The 20964-nt window shown below is 47.8% G+C and overlaps 1 protein-coding gene across 1 annotated transcript in view; it reads right to left on the bottom strand.

Moving 5' to 3' along the window:
- Positions 1-1591: 1591 nt before the first annotated feature.
- Positions 1592-20964, bottom strand: part of LOC110518476 (WASP homolog-associated protein with actin, membranes and microtubules) — a 28722-nt gene continuing 9349 nt past the window's right edge. Inside the window, exons 4-11 of the mRNA XM_036963381.1 lie at positions 20698-20867; positions 19012-19180; positions 17137-17324; positions 14957-15043; positions 14212-14307; positions 13703-14126; positions 12979-13136; positions 1592-2993 (exon numbers count right to left, since the gene is read on the bottom strand). Of these exons, the coding sequence (XP_036819276.1) occupies positions 2832-2993; positions 12979-13136; positions 13703-14126; positions 14212-14307; positions 14957-15043; positions 17137-17324; positions 19012-19180; positions 20698-20867 (1454 nt within the window). The 3' untranslated portion in view covers positions 1592-2831. The remainder of the gene's footprint in view (positions 2994-12978; positions 13137-13702; positions 14127-14211; positions 14308-14956; positions 15044-17136; positions 17325-19011; positions 19181-20697; positions 20868-20964) is intronic.

Raw genomic sequence — 20964 nt, 5'->3', positions numbered from 1 at the left:
TCGGTCCTGGGAGACAGCAACCTTACCTCACCTTGGTCCGGGAGACTAGTCCAAGCAGATTAGTTCAAAATGGTGACCAATATATACATAAAAACCAAAAGGCCCAACTAAAGAGGTTAAGGTCTTTATTCAATCGGATCCGCTTTAGGAAAAATCCACACAGCGGTTGTTTTTGTCGGTGTCTCAGTGGGAACTGGGTTAGAGCTGTCAAATCCACTAGTGGCTCCTGCCATTATACCTAAAGCGGACGTAGCCATTGGCTGCACGGTGTCACATGTACAGAAATCCCATGCAGTCTTGTTTACAAATTGGAACATGAGCTGTCATCTACACCTGTTTAATGACATTTCTATATAACCTACACTTTTCTCACTCTGATTATTCTAACGTGGGTGTGGCTTCGTGACAATGATCAAGAGCAGCTTGCTCACCGATTTGACGGCTCCAACACCCCCAGTTAACACGTGATCTGATTGAACCTAGGCCTTACTAACAAAGCCCAGATCAGAGGCTTCTGGCCTCCTCGCTCCAGAACTGACGATCACCCTAACTGTCAGCACCGGTCTCCTTATCAACCAGGCTCAGCATCCGGACAACGTTGCTGCTGCCCCCTGGAGGATGGAGTGTATCCTGTAACACTAACCCCCCCCCATATCACAGTAATGATATGTGTATCCTGTAACACTAACCTCCCCCCATTTAACAGTAATGACATGTGTATCCTGGATAGTGTGTTTGTCTATGTCCTAACCCCCCCCCCCCCCATATCACAGTAATGATATGTGTATCCTGGATAGTGTGTTTGTCTATGTCCTAACCCCCCCCTCCAATTATTAGTGTGTTTCCCCCATTATAAAGAGAATCTCTCCTGGACAGAACAGTTGTAAAAGTGTCCTACAGAAACCTTACTCGACAACAGTTTATTGGTGAACAACAGCTCGTAATAACTTACAGGTCCCCAAGGCACTTGAGCATAATGACACAACGTTCTCTCTTTAAAATATCACTTACAAGTCGAATGGAAACTGGGTTTGACAGTTTACAATAAAATAATTAAAATCAGTGCACTGGCACTCGTTCATACATCTGGCCATGTTCCAGGCCACCTACATCGCAGTCGCGCACCAAATCTTACATATTCAATCACTCCTTTCTAGGGAGTTTTTCCTAGCCACCGTGCTTCTACACCTGCATTGCTTGCTGTTTGGGGTTTTAGGCTGGGTTTCTGTACAGCACTTTGAGATATCAGCTGATGTACGAAGGGCTATATAAATAAATTTGATTTGATTTGGTTCATTTGTCTAAAAGACGCTGCTTTTGCAGGGCAGTCTGGAACACGGCCTTTTGCGTCTCCATGACAACCCGGGGCGGCAGGGTAGCCTAGTGGTTAGAGCGTTGGACTAGTAACCGGAAGGTTGCGAGTTCAAACCCCCGAGCTGACATGGTACAAATCTGTCGTTCTGCCCCTGAACAGGCAGTTAACCCACTGTTCCCAGGCCGTCATTGAAAATAAGAATTTGTTCTTAACTGACTTGCCTGGTTAAATAAAGGTAAAAAAAAAAAAAAAAAAAAAAAAAAAAAAAAAAACCCGGTCAAACCAAGTGCCATGTAATAACGTAGCATCATTAGAAATACTAGGGTGAAGTTGGGCCCCCTAGACACTGACCCAAGGCCAGTTTTAGATTAACCATTAGGGGGAATAAAGGTTGGGATTGGGGGGGGGAGAGGAGGCTGATCCTAGGGACTGTTGTGCCTACAGGGGGTCAACTTCATCCTACTGTTTTAGTTCATGGTGGTTAACTGGGTAAAGCTCTATTCTGTTCATGAAGGGCAGAGGTCATACTTAAAGGGTTATTTTATCGTCACGGCGATTAATATGGCGTTGTAGGACACAGAGTGCACAGTCGTCAACATTTCAGCTTTCCTCATCAAAGTAAATGTGCCGGAGTTGGCAACACGAGCTCCTGTTCATCCGTAGAGAAAAGCATGAAGCAGAAACAAACAGATAAATGATTTCACCTTCAATGGTTTGTCAGTTATGCTATGCAGGGCGGACACCAGTTCCAACTGGCGCTAGACAAACAAAACATTAAGGGAGATTGTAGTGTAACACGATGACAAACTGAACCGCGTTACACGGTCAGGTCTACCACCTGTTCTATTTGAACACGCTGCAGGGGCCTGCAACCATAGATCTATTCTCTCTCTCTCTCTCTCTGTCTGTCTCTCTCGCAAACGGAAGACTAGACAAGCGTACAAACAAGAATTCATGAAAATCTGGAATCGGTGGGAGCTTTTTAGCCAGATAACAGCTAGTTTCTAAGCTTGGTGAAAAAGAGGCTGTAGCCTTGAACCGTGGTAACAGGTGGTGGATATTTGGGCACAGTGCTTTAGTTAAACATTTACAGGGTGTTTAAGATACGATCTCTTCTCTATGGATCAAGTTTTACGTCAAACAGTAAACCTGCATAATCACACGACTAAACCATTGGCAACATAGTTAACCTACTGATTAGTACGTGTGTGTGTGTGTCTATACAGTGGGGAGAACAAGTATTTGATACACTGCCGATTTTGTAGGTTTTCCTACTTACAAAGCATGTAGAGGTCTGTAATTTTTTAGCATAGGTACACTTCAACTGTGAGAGACGGAATCTAAAACGAAAATCACATTGTATGATTTTTAAGTAATTCATTTGCATTTTATTGCATGACATAAGTATATCTACATGTTCTCCCCGCTGTATAGACACACACACACACACAACGCCTGTTTTATCGATGTGTCCGTGCGCGTCCGAGTGTCTGTCTGTCCGTGCATACGTCTCCTCTCAGCTGTCCCACTCAGCCGAGGGCGTGTTGTCCCCTCCTCTCTCCTCATCTTCATCATCCGAGTCGGAGGAGACCTTCTTCATCCTCTGCATGGCTGCCTTGATGCTCCTCTGTAGATCCGTGTCCCTGCTGTCCTGGGGCAGGGGCACCGCTGGGACCACCTGGAGGGGACATCACAGAGCAGGGTCATCAAGTTAGCCAGTGGTACCGGTTCAGAGGGCTACCCATCGTTTCAAGTGTTTGTCACGTGCACTACTAGTGTTTGTCACGTGCACTACTACAGTGTTTGTCACGTGCACTACTACAGTGTTTGTCACGTGCACTACAACTCCTTTCTGGGACAGTTCCAGGGTCAGTAGCTATATACAGGGACAGTTCCAGGGTCAGTAGTTATATACAGGGTCAGTTCCAGGGTCAGTAGCTATATACAGGGTCAGTTCCAGGGTCAGTAGCTATATACAGGGACAGTTCCAGGGTCAGTAGCTATATACAGGGACAGTTCCAGGGTCAGTAGTTATATACAGGGACAGTAGCTATATACAGGGACCGTTCCAGGGTCAGTAGTTATATACAGGGACAGTAGCTATATACAGGGACAGTAGCTATATACAGGGACAGTAGCTATATACAGGGACAGTTCCAGGGTCAGTACCTATAAACAGGGTCAGTAGTTATATACAGGGACAGTTCCAGGGTCAGTAGCTATATACAGGGACAGTTCCAGGGTCAGTAGCTATATACAGGGTCAGTAGTTATATACAGGGTCAGTAGTTATATACAGGGACAGTAGCTATATACAGGGACAGTTCCAGGGTCAGTAGCTATATACAGGGACAGTAGTTATATACAGGGACAGTTCCAGGGTCAGTAGCTATATACAGGGACAGTAGTTATATACAGGGACAGTTCCAGGGTCAGTAGCTATATACAGGGACAGTAGTTATATACAGGGACAGTTCCAGGGTCAGTAGCTATATACAGGGTCAGTACCTATAAACAGGGTCAGTAGTTATATACAGGGACAGTTCCAGGGTCAGTAGCTATATACAGGGACAGTTCCAGGGTCAGTAGCTATATACAGGGTCAGTAGTTATATACAGGGACAGTAGCTATATACAGGGACAGTTCCAGGGTCAGTAGCTATATACAGGGACAGTTCCAGGGTCAGTAGCTATATACAGGGACAGTTCCAGGGTCAGTACCTATATACAGGGCCAGTAGCTATTTACAGTGACATTTCCAGTACCATATTTAAAATAGAGCCCCACAGTGCAGTTGTGAACACTTAAAATAAGGGCTGTCTTAAGTGTAGGTGTACCCTGGGTGTACCATGTACCCTCGGTGTACCCTGTCTTAAGTATAGGTGTACCCTGTACCCTGGGTGTACCATGTACCCTCGGTGTACCCTGTCTTAAGTGTAGGTGTACCCTGGGTGTACCCTGTACCCTCGGTGTACCCAGTCTTAAGTGAAGGTGTACCCTGGGTGTACCCTGTACCCTCGGTGTACCCAGTCTTAAGTGTAGGTGTACCCTGGGTGTACCATGTACCCTCGGTGTACCCTGTCTTAAGTGTAGGTGTACCCTGGGTGTACCCTGTACCCTCGGTGTACCCTGGGTGTACCATGTACCCTGGGTGTACCCTGTCTTAAGTGTAGGTGTACCCTGGGTGTACCCTGTACCCTCGGTGTACCCAGTCTTAAGTGTAGGTGTACCCTGGGTGTACCCTGTACCCTCGGTGTACCCAGTCTTAAGTGTAGGTGTACCCTGGGTGTACCATGTACCCTCGGTGTACCCTGTCTTAAGTGTAGGTGTACCCTGGGTGTACCCTGTACCCTCGGTGTACCCAGTCTTAAGTGTAGGTGTATCCTGGGATGGCGTTCTGATAACCAAGTCTCTCTCAGACAAGGTGATTGTTATCAATATATTCATCTTCATTTACCCTCAGATTCTAAAATGCTAATTAGCATCAAAATACACATCATGCAAAACTACAAATCCCTGCAGGTCGTCTCTATCTGACACCTTTACTAACAGGTATTGATCCTGCAGGTCGTCTCTGACACCTTTACTAGCAGGTATTGATCCTGTAGGTCGTCCTGACACCTTTACTAACAGGTATTGATCCTGCAGGTCGTCCTGACACCTTTACTAGCAGGTATTGATCCTGCAGGTCGTCTCTATCTGACACCTTTACTAGCAGGTATTGATCCTGCAGGTCGTCTCTGACACCTTTACTAGCAGGTATTGATCCTGTAGGTCGTCTCTGACACCTTTACTAGCAGGTATTGATCCTGTAGGTCGTCTCTGACACCTTTACAAGCAGGTATTGATCCTGCAGGTCGTCTCTGACACCTTTACTAACAGGTATTGATCCTGCAGGTCGTCTCTGACACCTTTACTAACAGGTATTGATCCTGCAGGTCGTCTCTGACACCTTTACTAACAGGTATTGATCCTGCAGGTCGTCTCTGACACCTTTACTAACAGGTATTGATCCTGCAGGTCGTCTCTGACACCTTTACTAACAGGTATTGATCCTGCAGGTCGTCTCTGACACCTTTACTAGCAGGTATTGATCCTGCAGGTCGTCTCTGACACCTTTACTAACAGGTATTGATCCTGCAGGTCGTCTCTGACACCTTTACTAACAGGTATTGATCCTGCAGGTCGTCTCTGACACCTTTACTAACAGGTATTGATCCTGCAGGTCGTCTCTGACACCTTTACTAGCAGGTATTGATCCTGCAGGTCGTCTCTGACACCTTTACTAACAGGTATTGATCCTGCAGGTCGTCTCTGACACCTTTACTAGCAGGTATAGATCCTGCAGGTCGTCTCTGACACCTTTACTAACAGGTATTGATCCTGCAGGTCGTCTCTGACACCTTTACTAGCAGGTATTGATCCTGCAGGTCGTCTCTGACACCTTTACTAGCAGGTATTGATCCTGTAGGTCGTCTCTGACACCTTTACTAGCAGGTATAGATCCTGCAGGTCGTCTCTGACACCTTTACTAGCAGGTATAGATCCTGCAGGTCGTCTCTGACACCTTTACTAGCAGGTATTGATCCTGTAGGTCGTCTCTGACACCTTTACTAACAGGTATTGATCCTGCAGGTCGTCTCTGACACCTTTACTAACAGGTATTGATCCTGCAGGTCGTCTCTGACACCTTTACTAGCAGGTATTGATCCTGCAGGTCGTCTCTGACACCTTTACTAGCAGGTATAGATCCTGCAGGTCGTCTCTGACACCTTTACTAACAGGTATTGATCCTGCAGGTCGTCTCTGACACCTTTACTAGCAGGTATTGATCCTGCAGGTCGTCTCTGACACCTTTACTAGCAGGTATTGATCCTGCAGGTCGTCTCTGACACCTTTACTAGCAGGTATAGATCCTGCAGGTCGTCTCTGACACCTTTACTAGCAGGTATAGATCCTGCAGGTCGTCTCTGACACCTTTACTAGCAGGTATAGATCCTGTAGGTCGTCTCTGATACCTTTACTAACAGGTATTGATCCTGCAGGTCGTCTCTGACACCTTTACTAGCAGGTATAGATCCTGCAGGTCGTCTCTGACACCTTTACTAGCAGGTATAGATCCTGCAGGTCGTCTCTGACACCTTTACTAGCAGGTATAGATCCTGTAGGTCGTCTCTGACACCTTTACTAGCAGGTATTGATCCTGTAGGTCATCTCTGACACCTTTACTAGCAGGTATTGATCCTGTAGGTCGTCTCTGACACCTTTACTAGCAGGTATAGATCCTGCAGGTCGTCTCTGACACCTTTACTAGCAGGTATAGATCCTGTAGGTCGTCTCTGACACCTTTACTAGCAGGTATTGATCCTGTAGGTCGTCTCTGACACCTTTACTAGCAGGTATAGATCCTGCAGGTCGTCTCTGACACCTTTACTAGCAGGTATAGATCCTGCAGGTCGTCTCTGACACCTTTACTAGCAGGTATTGATCCTGTAGGTCGTCTCTGACACCTTTACTAGCAGGTATTGATCCTGCAGGTCGTCTCTGACACCTTTACTAGCAGGTATTGATACTGCAGGTCGTCTCTGACACCTTTACTAGCAGGTATAGATCCTGCAGGTCGTCTCTGACACCTTTACTAGCAGGTATAGATCCTGCAGGTCGTCTCTGACACCTTTACTAGCAGGTATAGATCCTGCAGGTCGTCTCTGACACCTTTACTAGCAGGTATAGATCCTGCAGGTCGTCTCTGACACCTTTACTAGCAGGTATAGATCCTGCAGGTCGTCCTGACACCTTTACTAGCAGGTATAGATCCTGCAGGTCGTCTCTGACACCTTTACTAGCAGGTATAGATCCTGCAGGTCGTCTCTGACACCTTTACTAGCAGGTATAGATCCTGCAGGTCGTCTCTGACACCTTTACTAGCAGGTATAGATCCTGCAGGTCGTCTCTGATACCTTTACTAGCAGGTATTGATCCTGCAGGTCATCTCTATCTGACACCTTTACTAGCAGGTATTGATCCTGCAGGTCATCTCTATCTGACACCTTTACTAGCAGGTATAGATCCTGCAGGTCATCTCTGACACCTTTACTAGCAGGTATAGATCCTGCAGGTCATCTCTGACACCTTTACTAGCAGGTATTGATCCTGCAGGTCATCTCTGACACCTTTACTAGCAGGTATTGATACTGTAGGTCGTCTCTGATACCTTTACTAGCAGGTATTGATCCTGCAGGTCGTCTCTATCTGACACCTTTACTAGCAGGTATAGATCCTGTAGGTCGTCTCTGACACCTTTACTAGCAGGTATAGATCCTGTAGGTCGTCTCTGACACCTTTACTAGCAGGTATTGATCCTGTAGGTCATCTCTGACACCTTTACTAGCAGGTATTGATCCTGTAGGTCGTCTCTGACACCTTTACTAGCAGGTATAGATCCTGCAGGTCGTCTCTGACATCTTTACTAGCAGGTATAGATCCTGTAGGTCGTCTCTGACACCTTTACTAGCAGGTATTGATCCTGTAGGTCGTCTCTGACACCTTTACTAGCAGGTATAGATCCTGCAGGTCGTCTCTGACACCTTTACTAGCAGGTATAGATCCTGCAGGTCGTCTCTGACACCTTTACTAGCAGGTATTGATCCTGTAGGTCGTCTCTGACACCTTTACTAGCAGGTATTGATCCTGCAGGTCGTCTCTGACACCTTTACTAGCAGGTATTGATCCTGCAGGTCGTCTCTGACACCTTTACTAGCAGGTATAGATCCTGCAGGTCGTCTCTGACACCTTTACTAGCAGGTATAGATCCTGCAGGTCGTCTCTGACACCTTTACTAGCAGGTATAGATCCTGCAGGTCGTCTCTGACACCTTTACTAGCAGGTATAGATCCTGCAGGTCGTCTCTGACACCTTTACTAGCAGGTATAGATCCTGCAGGTCGTCCTGACACCTTTACTAGCAGGTATAGATCCTGCAGGTCGTCTCTGACACCTTTACTAGCAGGTATAGATCCTGCAGGTCGTCTCTGACACCTTTACTAGCAGGTATAGATCCTGCAGGTCGTCTCTGACACCTTTACTAGCAGGTATAGATCCTGCAGGTCGTCTCTGACACCTTTACTAGCAGGTATAGATCCTGCAGGTCGTCTCTGACACCTTTACTAGCAGGTATAGATCCTGCAGGTCGTCTCTGACACCTTTACTAGCAGGTATTGATCCTGCAGGTCGTCTCTGACACCTTTACTAGCAGGTATAGATCCTGCAGGTCATCTCTGACACCTTTACTAGCAGGTATAGATCCTGCAGGTCATCTCTGACACCTTTACTAGCAGGTATTGATCCTGCAGGTCGTCTCTGACACCTTTACTAGCAGGTATTGATCCTGCAGGTCGTCTCTGACACCTTTACTAGCAGGTATTGATCCTGCAGGTCGTCTCTGACACCTTTACTAGCAGGTATTGATACTGTAGGTCGTCTCTGATACCTTTACTAGCAGGTATTGATCCTGCAGGTCGTCTCTGACACCTTTACTAGCAGGTATTGATACTGTAGGTCGTCTCTGACACCTTTACTAGCAGGTATTGATCCTGCAGGTCATCTCTGACACCTTTACTAGCAGGTATTGATACTGTAGGTCGTCTCTGATACCTTTACTAGCAGGTATTGATACTGTAGGTCGTCTCTGATACCTTTACTAACAGGTATTGATCCTGCAGGTCGTCTCTGACACCTTTACTAGCAGGTATAGATCCTGCAGGTCATCTCTGACACCTTTACTAGCAGGTATTGATCCTGTAGGTCATCTCTGACACCTTTACTAGCAGGTATAGATCCTGTAGGTCATCTCTGACACCTTTACTAGCAGGTATTGATCCTGTAGGTCATCTCTATCTGACACCTTTACTAACAGGTATAGATCCTGTAGGTCATCTCTGACACCTTTACTAGCAGGTATAGATCCTGTAGGTCATCTCTATCTGACACCTTTACTAGCAGGTATAGATCCTGTAGGTCGTCTCTATCTGACACCTTTACTAACAGGTATAGATCCTGTAGGTCATCTCTGACACCTTTACTAGCAGGTATAGATCCTGTAGGTCATCTCTATCTGACACCTTTACTAGCAGGTATAGATCCTGTAGGTCGTCTCTATCTGACACCTTTACTAACAGGTATTGATCCTGTAGGTCGTCTCTGACACCTTTACTAGCAGGTATTGATCCCGCAGGTCGTCTCTGACACCTTTACTAGCAGGTATTGATCCTGCAGGTCGTCTCTGACACCTTTACTAACAGGTATTGATCCTGCAGGTCGTCTCTATCCGACACCTTTACTAGCAGGTATTGATCCTGCAGGTCGTCTCTAGCTGACACCTTTACTAACAGGTATTGATCCTGCAGGTCGTCTCTATCCGACACCTTTACTAGCAGGTATTGATCCTGCAGGTCGTCTCTGACACCTTTACTAACAGGTATTGATCCTGCAGGTCGTCTCTATCCGACACCTTTACTAGCAGGTATTGATCCTGCAGGTCGTCTCTGACACCTTTACTAACAGGTATTGATCCTGCAGGTCGTTTCTATCCGACACCTTTACTAACAGGTATTGATCCTGCAGGTCGTCTCTGACACCTTTACTAACAGGTATTGATCCTGCAGGTCGTTTCTATCCGACACCTTTACTAACAGGTATTGATCCTGTAGGTCATCTCTAGCTGACACCTTTACTAACAGGTATTGATCCTGTAGGTCATCTCTAGCTGACACCTTTACTAACAGGTATTGATCCTGTAGGTCGTCTCTGACACCTTTACTAGCAGGTATTGATCCTGCAGGTCGTTTCTATCCGACACCTTTACTAGCAGGTATTGATCCTGCAGGTCGTTTCTATCCGACACCTTTACTAGCAGGTATTGATCTTGCAGGTCGTTTCTATCCGACACCTTTACTAACAGGTATTGATCCTGCAGGTCGTCTCTATCTGACACCTTTACTAACAGGTATTGATCCTGCAGGTCGTCTCTGACACCTTTACTAACAGGTATTGATCCTGCAGGTCGTCTCTATCTGACACCTTTACTAACAGGTTTTGATCCTGCAGGTCATCTCTATCCGACACCTTTAATAGCAGGTATTGATCCTGTAGGTCGTCTCTGACACCTTTACTAACAGGTATTGATCCTGCAGGTCGTCTCTGACACCTTTACTAGCAGGTATTGATCCTGCAGGTCGTCTCTGACACCTTCACTAACAGGTATTGATCCTGTAGGTCGTCTCTGACATCTTTACTAGCAGGTATTGATCCTGTAGGTCGTCTCTGACACCTTTACTAGCAGGTATTGATCCTGCAGGTCGTCTCTGACACCTTTACTAGCAGGTATTGATCCTGTAGGTCGTCTCTGACACCTTTACTAACAGGTATAGATCCTGCAGGTTGAGGGGGGTGTAATCGGTCCAGAGGGGTTCCTATAGAAGTCATGTAGCAGGGGGTGTAATCGGTCCAGAGGGGTTCCTATAGAAGTCACGTAGCAGGGGGTGTAATCGGTCCAGAGGGGTTCCTATAGAAGTCACGTAGCAGGGGGTGTAATCGGTCCAGAGGGGTTCCTATAGAAGTCATGTAGCAGGGGGTGTAATCGGTCCAGAGGGGTTCCTATAGAAGTCATGTAGCAGGGGGTGTAATCGGTCCAGAGGGGTTCCTATAGAAGTCATGTAGCAGGGGGTGTAATCGGTCCAGAGGGGTTCCTATAGAAGTCATGTAGCAGGGGGTGTAATCGGTCCAGAGGGGTTCCTATAGAAGTCATGTAGCAGGGGGTGTAATCGGTCCAGAGGGGTTCCTATAGAAGTCATGTAGCAGGGGGTGTAATCGGTCCAGAGGGGTTCCTATAGAAGTCATGTAGCAGGGGGTGTAATCGGTCCAGAGGGGTTCCTATAGAAGTCATGTAGCAGGGGGTGTAATCGGTCCAGAGGGGTTCCTATAGAAGTCATGTAGCAGGGGGTGTAACCGGTCCAGAGGGGTTCCCATAGAAGTCATGTAGCAGGGGGTGTAATCGGTCCAGAGGGGTTCCTATAGAAGTCATGTAGCAGGGGGTGTAATCGGTCCAGAGGGGTTCCTATAGAAGTCATGTAGCAGGGGGTGTAATCGGTCCAGAGGGGTTCCTATAGAAGTCATGTAGCAGGGGGTGTAATCGGTCCAGAGGGGTTCCTATAGAAGTCACGTAGCAGGGGGTGTAATCGGTCCAGAGGGGTTCCTATAGAAGTCATGTAGCAGGGGGTGTAACCGGTCCAGAGGGGTTCCCATAGAAGTCATGTAGAGGGTTGTATCTCCTGTACATTGTCATTAATGTGATGTGATGCTTCATGGCTAACTCCTGTACATTGTCATTAAAGTGATGTAACAGCTTCATGGCTAACTCCTGCACATTGTCATTAAAGTGATGTAACAGCTTCATGGCTAACTCCTGCACATTGTCATTAATATGATGTGATGTAATAGCTTCATGGCTAACTCCTGTACATTGTCATTAATGTGATGTAACATAGCTTCATGGCTAACTCCTGTACATTGTCATTAATGTGATGTGATGCTTCATGGCTAACTCCTGCACATTGTCATTAAAGTGATGTAACAGCTTCATGGCTAACTCCTGTACATTGTCATTAATGTGATGTAACATAGCTTCATGGCTAACTCCTGTACATTGTCATTAATGTGATGTAACATAGCTTCATGGCTAACTCCTACACATTGTGATGTAACAGCTTCATGGCTAACTCCTGCACATTGTCATTAAAGTGATGTAACATAGCTTCATGGCTAACTCCTGTACATTGTCATTAATGTGATGTGATGCTTCATGGCTAACTCCTGCACATTGTCATTAATGTGATGTGATGCTTCATGGCTAACTCCTGCACATTGTCATTAATGTGATGTGATGCTTCATGGCTAACTCCTGTACATTGTCATTAATGTGATGTAACAGCTTCATGGCTAACTCCTGCACATTGTCATTAATGTGATGTAACAGCTTCATGGCTAACTCCTGCACATTGTCATTAAAGTGATGTAACATAGCTTCATGGCTAACTCCTGCACATTGTCATTAATGTGATGTGATGCTTCATGGCTAACTCCTGCACATTGTCATTAATGTGATGTGATGCTTCATGGCTAACTCCTGCACATTGTCATTAATGTGATGTGATGCTTCATGGCTAACTCCTGTACATTGTCATTAATGTGATGTAACAGCTTCATGGCTAACTCCTGCACATTGTCATTAATGTGATGTGATGCTTCATGGCTAACTCCTGCACATTGTCATTAATGTGATGTAACAGCTTCATGGCTAACTCCTGTACATTGTCATTAATGTGATGTAACAGCTTCATGGCTAACTCCTGCACATTGTCATTAATGTGATGTGATGCTTCATGGCTAACTCCTGCACATTGTCATTAATGTGATGTGATGCTTCATGGCTAACTCCTGTACATTGTCATTAATGTGATGTGATGCTTCATGGCTAACTCCTGTACATTGTCATTAATGTGATGTGATGCTTCATGGCTAACTCCTGTACATTGTCATTAATGTGATGTGATGCTTCATGGCTAACTCCTGTACATTGTCATTAATGTAATGTGATGCCTGATGCTGACCTTGCGTAGTTTGACCCCAAGTCTGATGGCAGACATGATGTTATCCCTGAGGTCGCCACCGGAGGGCGCCAGGCCGGGACCAGGAGGGGCAAGGGGCTGGACACGACGCAGCCTGACCTGACCACGCTGTAATGATGCCAACACCTCGTCCATAGAACCTGGAGGGAGAAGAAGTAGGGGAAGAAAGGTGGGAGAGAGAGAGAGAAAGAGAGAGAAACGAGAGAGAGAGAGAGAAACGAGAGAGAGAGAAACGAGAGAGAGAGGGGGAGGGAGAGAGGGGGAGGGAGAAGGGGAAGAAAGGTGGGAGAGAGAGAAACGAGAGAGAGAGGGAGGGAGAAGAAGGGGAAGAAAGGTGAGAGAGAGAGAGAAACGAGAGAGGGAGAAACGAGAGAGAGAAGAAGCAGGGGAAGAAAGGTGGGAGAGAGAAACGAGAGAGGGAGAGAGAGAGAGGGAGAAGAAGAGTGGGAGAGAGAGAAACCAGAGAGAGCAGATATGGAAAGAGAGTAGAAGCAGGGGAAGACAGGTGGGAGAGAGAGAAACCAGAGAGAGCAGATATGGAAAGAGAGTAGAAGCTGTCAAGAGAGCTGTCACAAGGTGCAGCTACAGTAGAAACTTGTAGAAGACAGAGAGTTTCCCTTTTTACAACAGTAGGAGAAATAATGAGCCGGGACAAGTAGCTACTGCATCAGAAACAGACCGTCACTGGAAGGTGGATCATCCTCACCTAGGTTCTGCTTCAGGGTCATTTTGGCAGGGAAGGGTGCGGCCTCTCTCTCACTGAGAGGCATGGGGGAGTCCCCTACCTCTGTCTTACAGGGGGTGAGGGCAGGGAGGGGTGGAGGGGGAGGAGGTGGGGGTAGGGTAGGGGGAGGAGGAGGGGGAGGAGGAGAGGAGGTCTGAGGTGGGGGTACAGCTGTAGTGGGAGGTGTAGTTGGCAGAGGCGAAGGAGGAGGGAGAGGAGGAGTGAAGATTTGGACGGGGATGTCTTTCGGTTTGAGTTTCCTGGGGGTCTTTCTGGGGGCGGCCCCATTAGATGAAGAGGGGCCGATGCTAATGATTGACAGAGGCTGGGGGAGGTCGGAACACTGCGGCTCCCTGGCAGCCATCTTGGATCGTGGAGTCTTCAGGACGTAACTTCCCTGTCGCTTCTACAGGAAAGACAGCAGGAAAACACTTCAGCAACACATCCTTCCTATAGTCTCTCCATCCATGAGAGGATAAGTGATGGGTTACCTCTCTGAAGGAGCGGAGTCTGCTCAGGGTTCTCTCTCTCTCCTGGTCCATCCACTCCTTCCTCCTCTCTTCATCCTCTCTCCTCTTCTCTCTCTTCTGGAGGGACACGGAGAGAAATAAGACAAGACTGGTGGAATCAACTGAGATAGTTACCTCACTGCTTTAGTAACATTTTAGGTAGCTATAGAAGAGACCGAAACAGAGAGAGAGACGGAAAGAGAGACAGAGAGAGACACAGGGAGAGAGAGACAGAGAGAGAGACGGAAAGCGAGACGGAAAGAGAGACAGAGAGAGACACAGGGAGAGAGAGAGATGGAGACAGAGAGAGACGGAAAGAGAGACAGAGAGAGAGAGAGAGAGAGACAGAGAGAGAGACAGGGAGAGAGAGAGACAGAGACAGACACAGGGAGAGAGAGAGACAGATACAGACAGAGAGACACAGGGAGAGATAGAGACAGACAGAGACACAGGGAGAGAGAGAGATAGAGACAGACAGAGACAGGGAGAGAGAGACAGAGAGAGAGAGACGGAAAGAGAGACAGAGGGAGATAGAGATAGACAGAGATACAGAGAGAGCGACAGAGAGAGAGAGAGAGATCATGTAAACTGAGGATGGTGTCTCCAGTGTGGGTGTTTCCGTGGGTGGGTTTGCCCTCGTTACTATGGTAACTCACCAGGGCTACTCCGTGGTGCTGGGTAAAGGGATCCTTTAAGAGCGTGTGTGCATGTTGTCATGGTAACTCACCAGGGCTACTCCGTGGTGCTGGGTAAAGTGAGTGGAGCTGTGCTGGGCCGCACGGTGCTTCTGCTCGTTAGCCTCCACACACTGATCCTGTAACACCACACACACCATGTTACACACACACACACCATGTTACACACACCGACACACACACACCATGTTACACACACACACACCATGCTACACACACACACACACACACACACACACACACACACACACACCATGTTACACACACACACCATATTACACACACACACCATGTTACACACACTGATCAAACACAACACAGACACCACGTTACAACACAACACAGACACCACGTTACAACACAACACAGACACCACATTACAACACAGACACCACGTTACAACACAACACAGACACCACATTACAACACAGACACCACGTTACAACACAACAGACACCACGTTACAACATGAGGCGTTAAGATAGAACAGTCTAAATGTTTAGGAGGAACTTTATTACAGGTTTGTCAGGAAGGGGCACACCCCCTGGTACCGTCTCACTGTGGAGGTAGGTTAACACACACCCCCTGGTACCGTCTCACTGTGGAGGTAGGTTAACACACACCCCCTGGTACCGTCTCACTGTGGAGGTAGGTTAACACACACCCCCTGGTACCTTCTCACTGTGGAGGTAGGTTAACACACACACCCTGGTACCGTCTCACTGTGGAGGTAGGTTAACACACACCCCCTGGTACCTTCTCACTGTGGAGGTAGGTTAACACACACCCTGGTACCTTCTCACTGTGGAGGTAGGTTAACACACACACCCTGGTACCTTCTTACTGTGGAGGTAGGTTAACACACACACCCTGGTACCTTCTCACTGTGGAGGTAGGTTAACACACACCCCCTGGTACCTTCTCACTGTGGAGGTAGGTTAACACACACCCCCTGGTACCTTCTCGTTGTGGAGGTAGGTTAACACACCCCCTGGTACCTTCTCACTGTGGAGGTAGGTTAACACACACCCCCTGGTACCTTCTCACTGTGGAGGCAGGTTAACACACACCCCCTGGTACCTTCTCACTGTGGAGGTAGGTTAACACACACCCCCTGGTACCTTCTCACTGTGGAGGTAGGTTAACACACACCCCCTGGTACCTTCTCACTGTGGAGGTAGGTTAACACACACCCCCTGGTACCTTCTCACTGTGGAGGTAGGTTAACACACACCCCCTGGTACCTTCTTGTTGTGGAGGTAGGTTAACACACACCTCCTGGTACCTTCTTGTTGTGGAGGTAGGTTAACACACACCCCCTGGTACCTTCTTGTTGTGGAGGTAGGTTAACACACACCCCCTGGTACCTTCTCACTGTAGAGGTAGGTTAACACACACCCCCTGGTACCTTCTCACTGTAGAGGTAGGTTAACACACACCCCCTGGTACCTTCTCACTGTGGAGGTAGGTTAACACACACCCCCTGGTACCTTCTCACTGTGGAGGTAGGTTAACACACACGCCCTGGTACCTTCTCACTGTGGAGGTAGGTTAACACACACCCCCTGGTACCTTCTTGTTGTGGAGGTAGGTTAACACACACCCCCTGGTACCTTCTCACTGTGGAGGTAGGTTAACACACACCCCCTGGTACCTTCTTGTTGTGGAGGTAGGTTAACACACACCCCCTGGTACCTTCTTACTGTGGAGGTAGGTTAACACACATCTCCTGGTACCTTCTTACTGTGGAGGTAGGTTAACACACACCCCCTGGTACCTTCTTGTTGTGGAGGTAGGTTAACACACACCCCCTGGTACCTTCTTGTTGTGGAGGTAGGTTAACACACACCCCCTGGTACCTTCTTACTGTGGAGGTAGGTTAACACACACCCCCTGGTACCTTCTTACTGTGGAGGTAGGTTAACACACACCCCCTGGTACCTTCTCACTGTGGAGGTAGGTTAAAACACACCCCCTGGTACCTTCTTGTTGTGGAGGTAGTTTAACACACAAACACACACCCCCTGGTACCTTCTTACTGTGGAGGTAGGTTAACACACACCCCCTGGTACCTTCTCACTGTGGAGGTAGGTTAACACACACCCCCTGGTACCTTCTCACTGTGGAGGTAGGTTAACACACACACCCCCTGGTACCTTCTCACTGTGGAGGTAGGTTCAAACACACACACACACACACCCCCCCAGGGTACCTTCTTGTTGCGGAGGTATGCGCGGCGGGCACAGATGTTCCCTCTCTTGGCTTCCAGCTGCTGTAGGCGTCGCCCCAGGTGATTGACAGGTGAGTGGGTGGGGTCTAAAGGTGCAGCTGTCTGTGATAGGCTTTGGAGCTCCTCTGGATCCTCACACACATCATAATACACCACCTCCTCTTTCAGCTCTGAAACACACCATAATACACCACCTCCTCTTTCAGCACTGAGACTCACACCACCTCCTCTTTCAGCTCTGAAACACACATCATAATACACCACCTCCTCTTTCAGCTCTGAAACACACACCATAACACACTACCTCCTCTTTCAGCTCTGAAACACACACCATAACACACCACCTCCTCTTTCAGCTCTGAAACACACACCATAATACACCACCTCTTTCAGCACTGAGACACACACCACCTCCTTTCAGCTCTGAAACACACACCATAATACACCACCTCCTCTTTCAGCTCTGAAACACACACCATAACACACCACCTCCTCTTTCAGCTCTGAAACACACACCATAACACACCACCTCCTCTTTCAGCTCTGAAACACACACCATAATACACCACCTCCTCTTTCAGCTCTGAAACATTCTACAAATCTCTGTAGACACAATCTGATAAGCAGACATCTGTCGCTTCCCATCTCCTCTTCCTCTGTTGTTCTCTCCCTCCTCCCCGTTGCTCCCTCTCTCCTTCTCCTTTCTCCCTCTCTCCCTCCCCCCGCACTCCTCTCTCTGTCGTTCCTTCTCTCCCTCCCCCCACTGTCGCTCCTTCTCTCCCTCCCCCCTCCTGTCCCTTTCCCCCTCCCCCCACTATGTTGCTCCTTCACTCCCTCCCCAGTCTCTCCTTCACTCCCTCCCCAGTCTCTCCTTCACTCCCTCCCCAGTCTCTCCTTCACTCCCTCCCCAGTCTCTCCTTCACTCCCTCCCCAGTCTCTCCTTCACTCCCTCCCCCCACTGTCGCTCCTTCTCTCCCTCCCCCGACCGTCGGTCCTTCTCTCCCTCCCCCCTCCTCCTCTATTGCTCCTTCTCTTCCTCCCCCCGCACTCCTCCCTGTCGCTCCTTCTCTCCCTCCCCCTCCTCCTCTCCCTCCCCCCACACTCCTCCCTGTCGCTCCTTCTCTCCCTCCCCCCACCGTCGCTCCTTCTCTCCCTACCCCCTCCTCTATCACTCCTTCTCTCCCTCCCCCCACACTCCTCCCTGTCGCTCCTTCTCTCCCTCACCCCAATGTCGCTCCTTCACTCCCCCCCCCCTCCTGTCTCTCCCTCCCCCCTCTATCGCTCCTTCTCTCCCTCCCCCTCTATCACTCCCCTCTCTATTTTGCTCCCACTCTTTCACCCTACTCTTTTCTTTTGCTTTCTCTCTCTCTTTTCATCGGGGAAGAACAATGAAGTGGTAGGGGGGTTTCTGCCTTCCTCTCTCATGTTATAAAAAATACATCTAGACTCTAGAGCCAAGTACTGGAAGCCCTGCCAAGGATGGCAGACAGAAACACACACACACCCTTGGAAACAAACAGTATTTTCCCCATGGGCAGTAATTAAGGGATTCACATGCAGAAAATCTGCTTTTGGTGACATGATTTGTCATCCAGTGACGCAGCAGAAGTAGATATCGATCTAGGGACAGTGGAGGAAGCCACGCTGCTCTCCTCCAGACCCTCCTAGCTGCCCCCCCCCCCCCTTTTAGAGCAGCTCTCCACACCCTCTCACAGAAATCTGATGTCAACATGTCGGACTGTGAGACTGGCATCTTCAGAGTCATTTGAAAAAAAAAAAACGTTGAACATTTTGCATTGCATTTTGAAAAATCTAAATGTATAGATCTGTGTGTGTGTGTGTGTGTGTGTAACCTACCTTTCATCTGGCGTCGCAGGGTGTCGATCTGAGCGACCAATAGGAGCTCTTCGTTCTTGAGGATCTCAAACTTGGCATCGTAGAGTTCTAGCTGAGCCTCATAGTACTGAATCTCTAGGTTATCTACCGTCTCTGGTCCCCTCTGGTCCTGGCCAGACAGACCTCCCATCTAGGATACAATAGAGAACACTATGGTTATAACAGCTCCAGTAAAAGAAATCCCAGAACCACACGGGGGGACCTAGTGAATGACCTGCAGAGAGCTGGGACCAAAGTAACAAAGCCTACCATCAGTAACACACTACGCCGCCAGGGACTCAAATCCCCCTGCTTAAGCCAGTACATGTCCAGGCCCGTCTGAAGTTTGTTAGAGAGGATTTGGATGATCCAGAAGAAGATTGGGAGAATGTCATATGGTCAGATGAAACCAAAATATAACTTTTTGGTAAAAACTCAACTCGTCGTGTTTGGAGGACAAAGAATGCTGAATTGCATCCAACGAACACCATACCTACTGTGAAGCATGGGGGTGGAAACATCATGCTTCGGGGCTGTTTTTCTGCAAAGGGACCAGGACGACTGATCCGTGTAAAGGAAAGAATGAATGGGGCCATGTATCGTGAGATTTTGAGTGAAAACCTCCTTCCATCAGCAAGGGCATTGAAGATGAAACGTGGCTGGGTCTTTCAGCATGACAATGATCCCAAACACACCGCCCGGGCAACGAAGGAGTGGCTGTGTAAGAAGCATTTCAAGGTCCTGGAGTGGCCTAGCCAGTCTCCAGACCTCAACCCCATAGAAAATCTTTGGAGGGAGTTGAAAGTCTGTGTTGCCCAGCAACAGCCCCAAAACATCACTGCTCTAGAGGAGATCTGCATGGAGGAATGGGCCAAAATACCAGCAACAGTGTGTGAAAACCTTGTGAAGACTTACAGAAAACGTTTGACAACAAAGGGTATATAACAAAGTATTGAGATAAACTTTTGTTATTGACCAAATACTTATTTTCCACCATAATTTGCAAATAAATTCATAAAAAATCCTACAATGTGATTTTCTGGATTTTTGTTTCTCATTTTGTCTGTCATAGTTGAAGTGTACCTATGATGAAAATGACAGGCCTCTCATCTTTTATAGTGGGAGAACTTTCACAATTGGTGGCTGACTAAATACTTTTTTGCCCCACTGTATGTTTCTGCATATCGATGTTGGATGAAAAGCTCTGATCTCCAAAAGATAAACTTTTCAGGAAATGGAAAAAAACGGTTCTATTTTCCCATTTAAGAAACATAGAGTTCTGAAAGTTGAGATGCTATTTTCTTGTTCCTAGAGTTGTGAGATGTTCAGAATCCAGACTAGTGTTGGTAGTTGACACACGTAGACATACAGCTGGAGGGGTAGCTGTCTGTCTGTCTGTCTGGGGAATTCTCTGTTCACACTCAGCTCTATAGAAAGATCAAAGACCCGGAAAGAGAGAGCGACAGAGCTACAGACACAGCTACAGACAGAGCTACAGACAGAGCTACAGACACAGCTACCGACACATCTACAGACAGAGCTACCGACAGAGCTACAGCTACAGACAGAGACCGAGCTACAGACGCAGCTACAGACACCCCCAGGGAATCTGATCAGATAGGAATACCAATCCAGAGAATGGCCTTTTAAAACACACACACACCGTACCTTCTCTCTGATGGTGTGTTTCTTGCGGTGCAGACACATCTCAGTTGCTCTCATGTGTTGCAGGGTCTCTTTAGCCAGCAGGAAACGCAGCTTCTCCAGTCTAGGAGCTGCTGAGGCCCAGGAGGCCTGACCAAAACCACGCTTATCCTCCCCCATCACACGTAGCATACCTGGTCACACAGATCAACCACACAGACGGGGTCATTTGGCACAGGGTTTGTTTCCTCTATATACAGCTGAGAGGGTCTGTGGAGAGCTGCTATAAGG

This window comes from Oncorhynchus mykiss, chromosome 26, assembly GCF_013265735.2.
Source record: "Oncorhynchus mykiss isolate Arlee chromosome 26, USDA_OmykA_1.1, whole genome shotgun sequence".
Taxonomy (NCBI): domain Eukaryota; kingdom Metazoa; phylum Chordata; class Actinopteri; order Salmoniformes; family Salmonidae; genus Oncorhynchus; species Oncorhynchus mykiss.
Note: the sequence above shows the minus strand (reverse complement) of the source record. Positions and strands in the feature narration are given on the sequence as shown.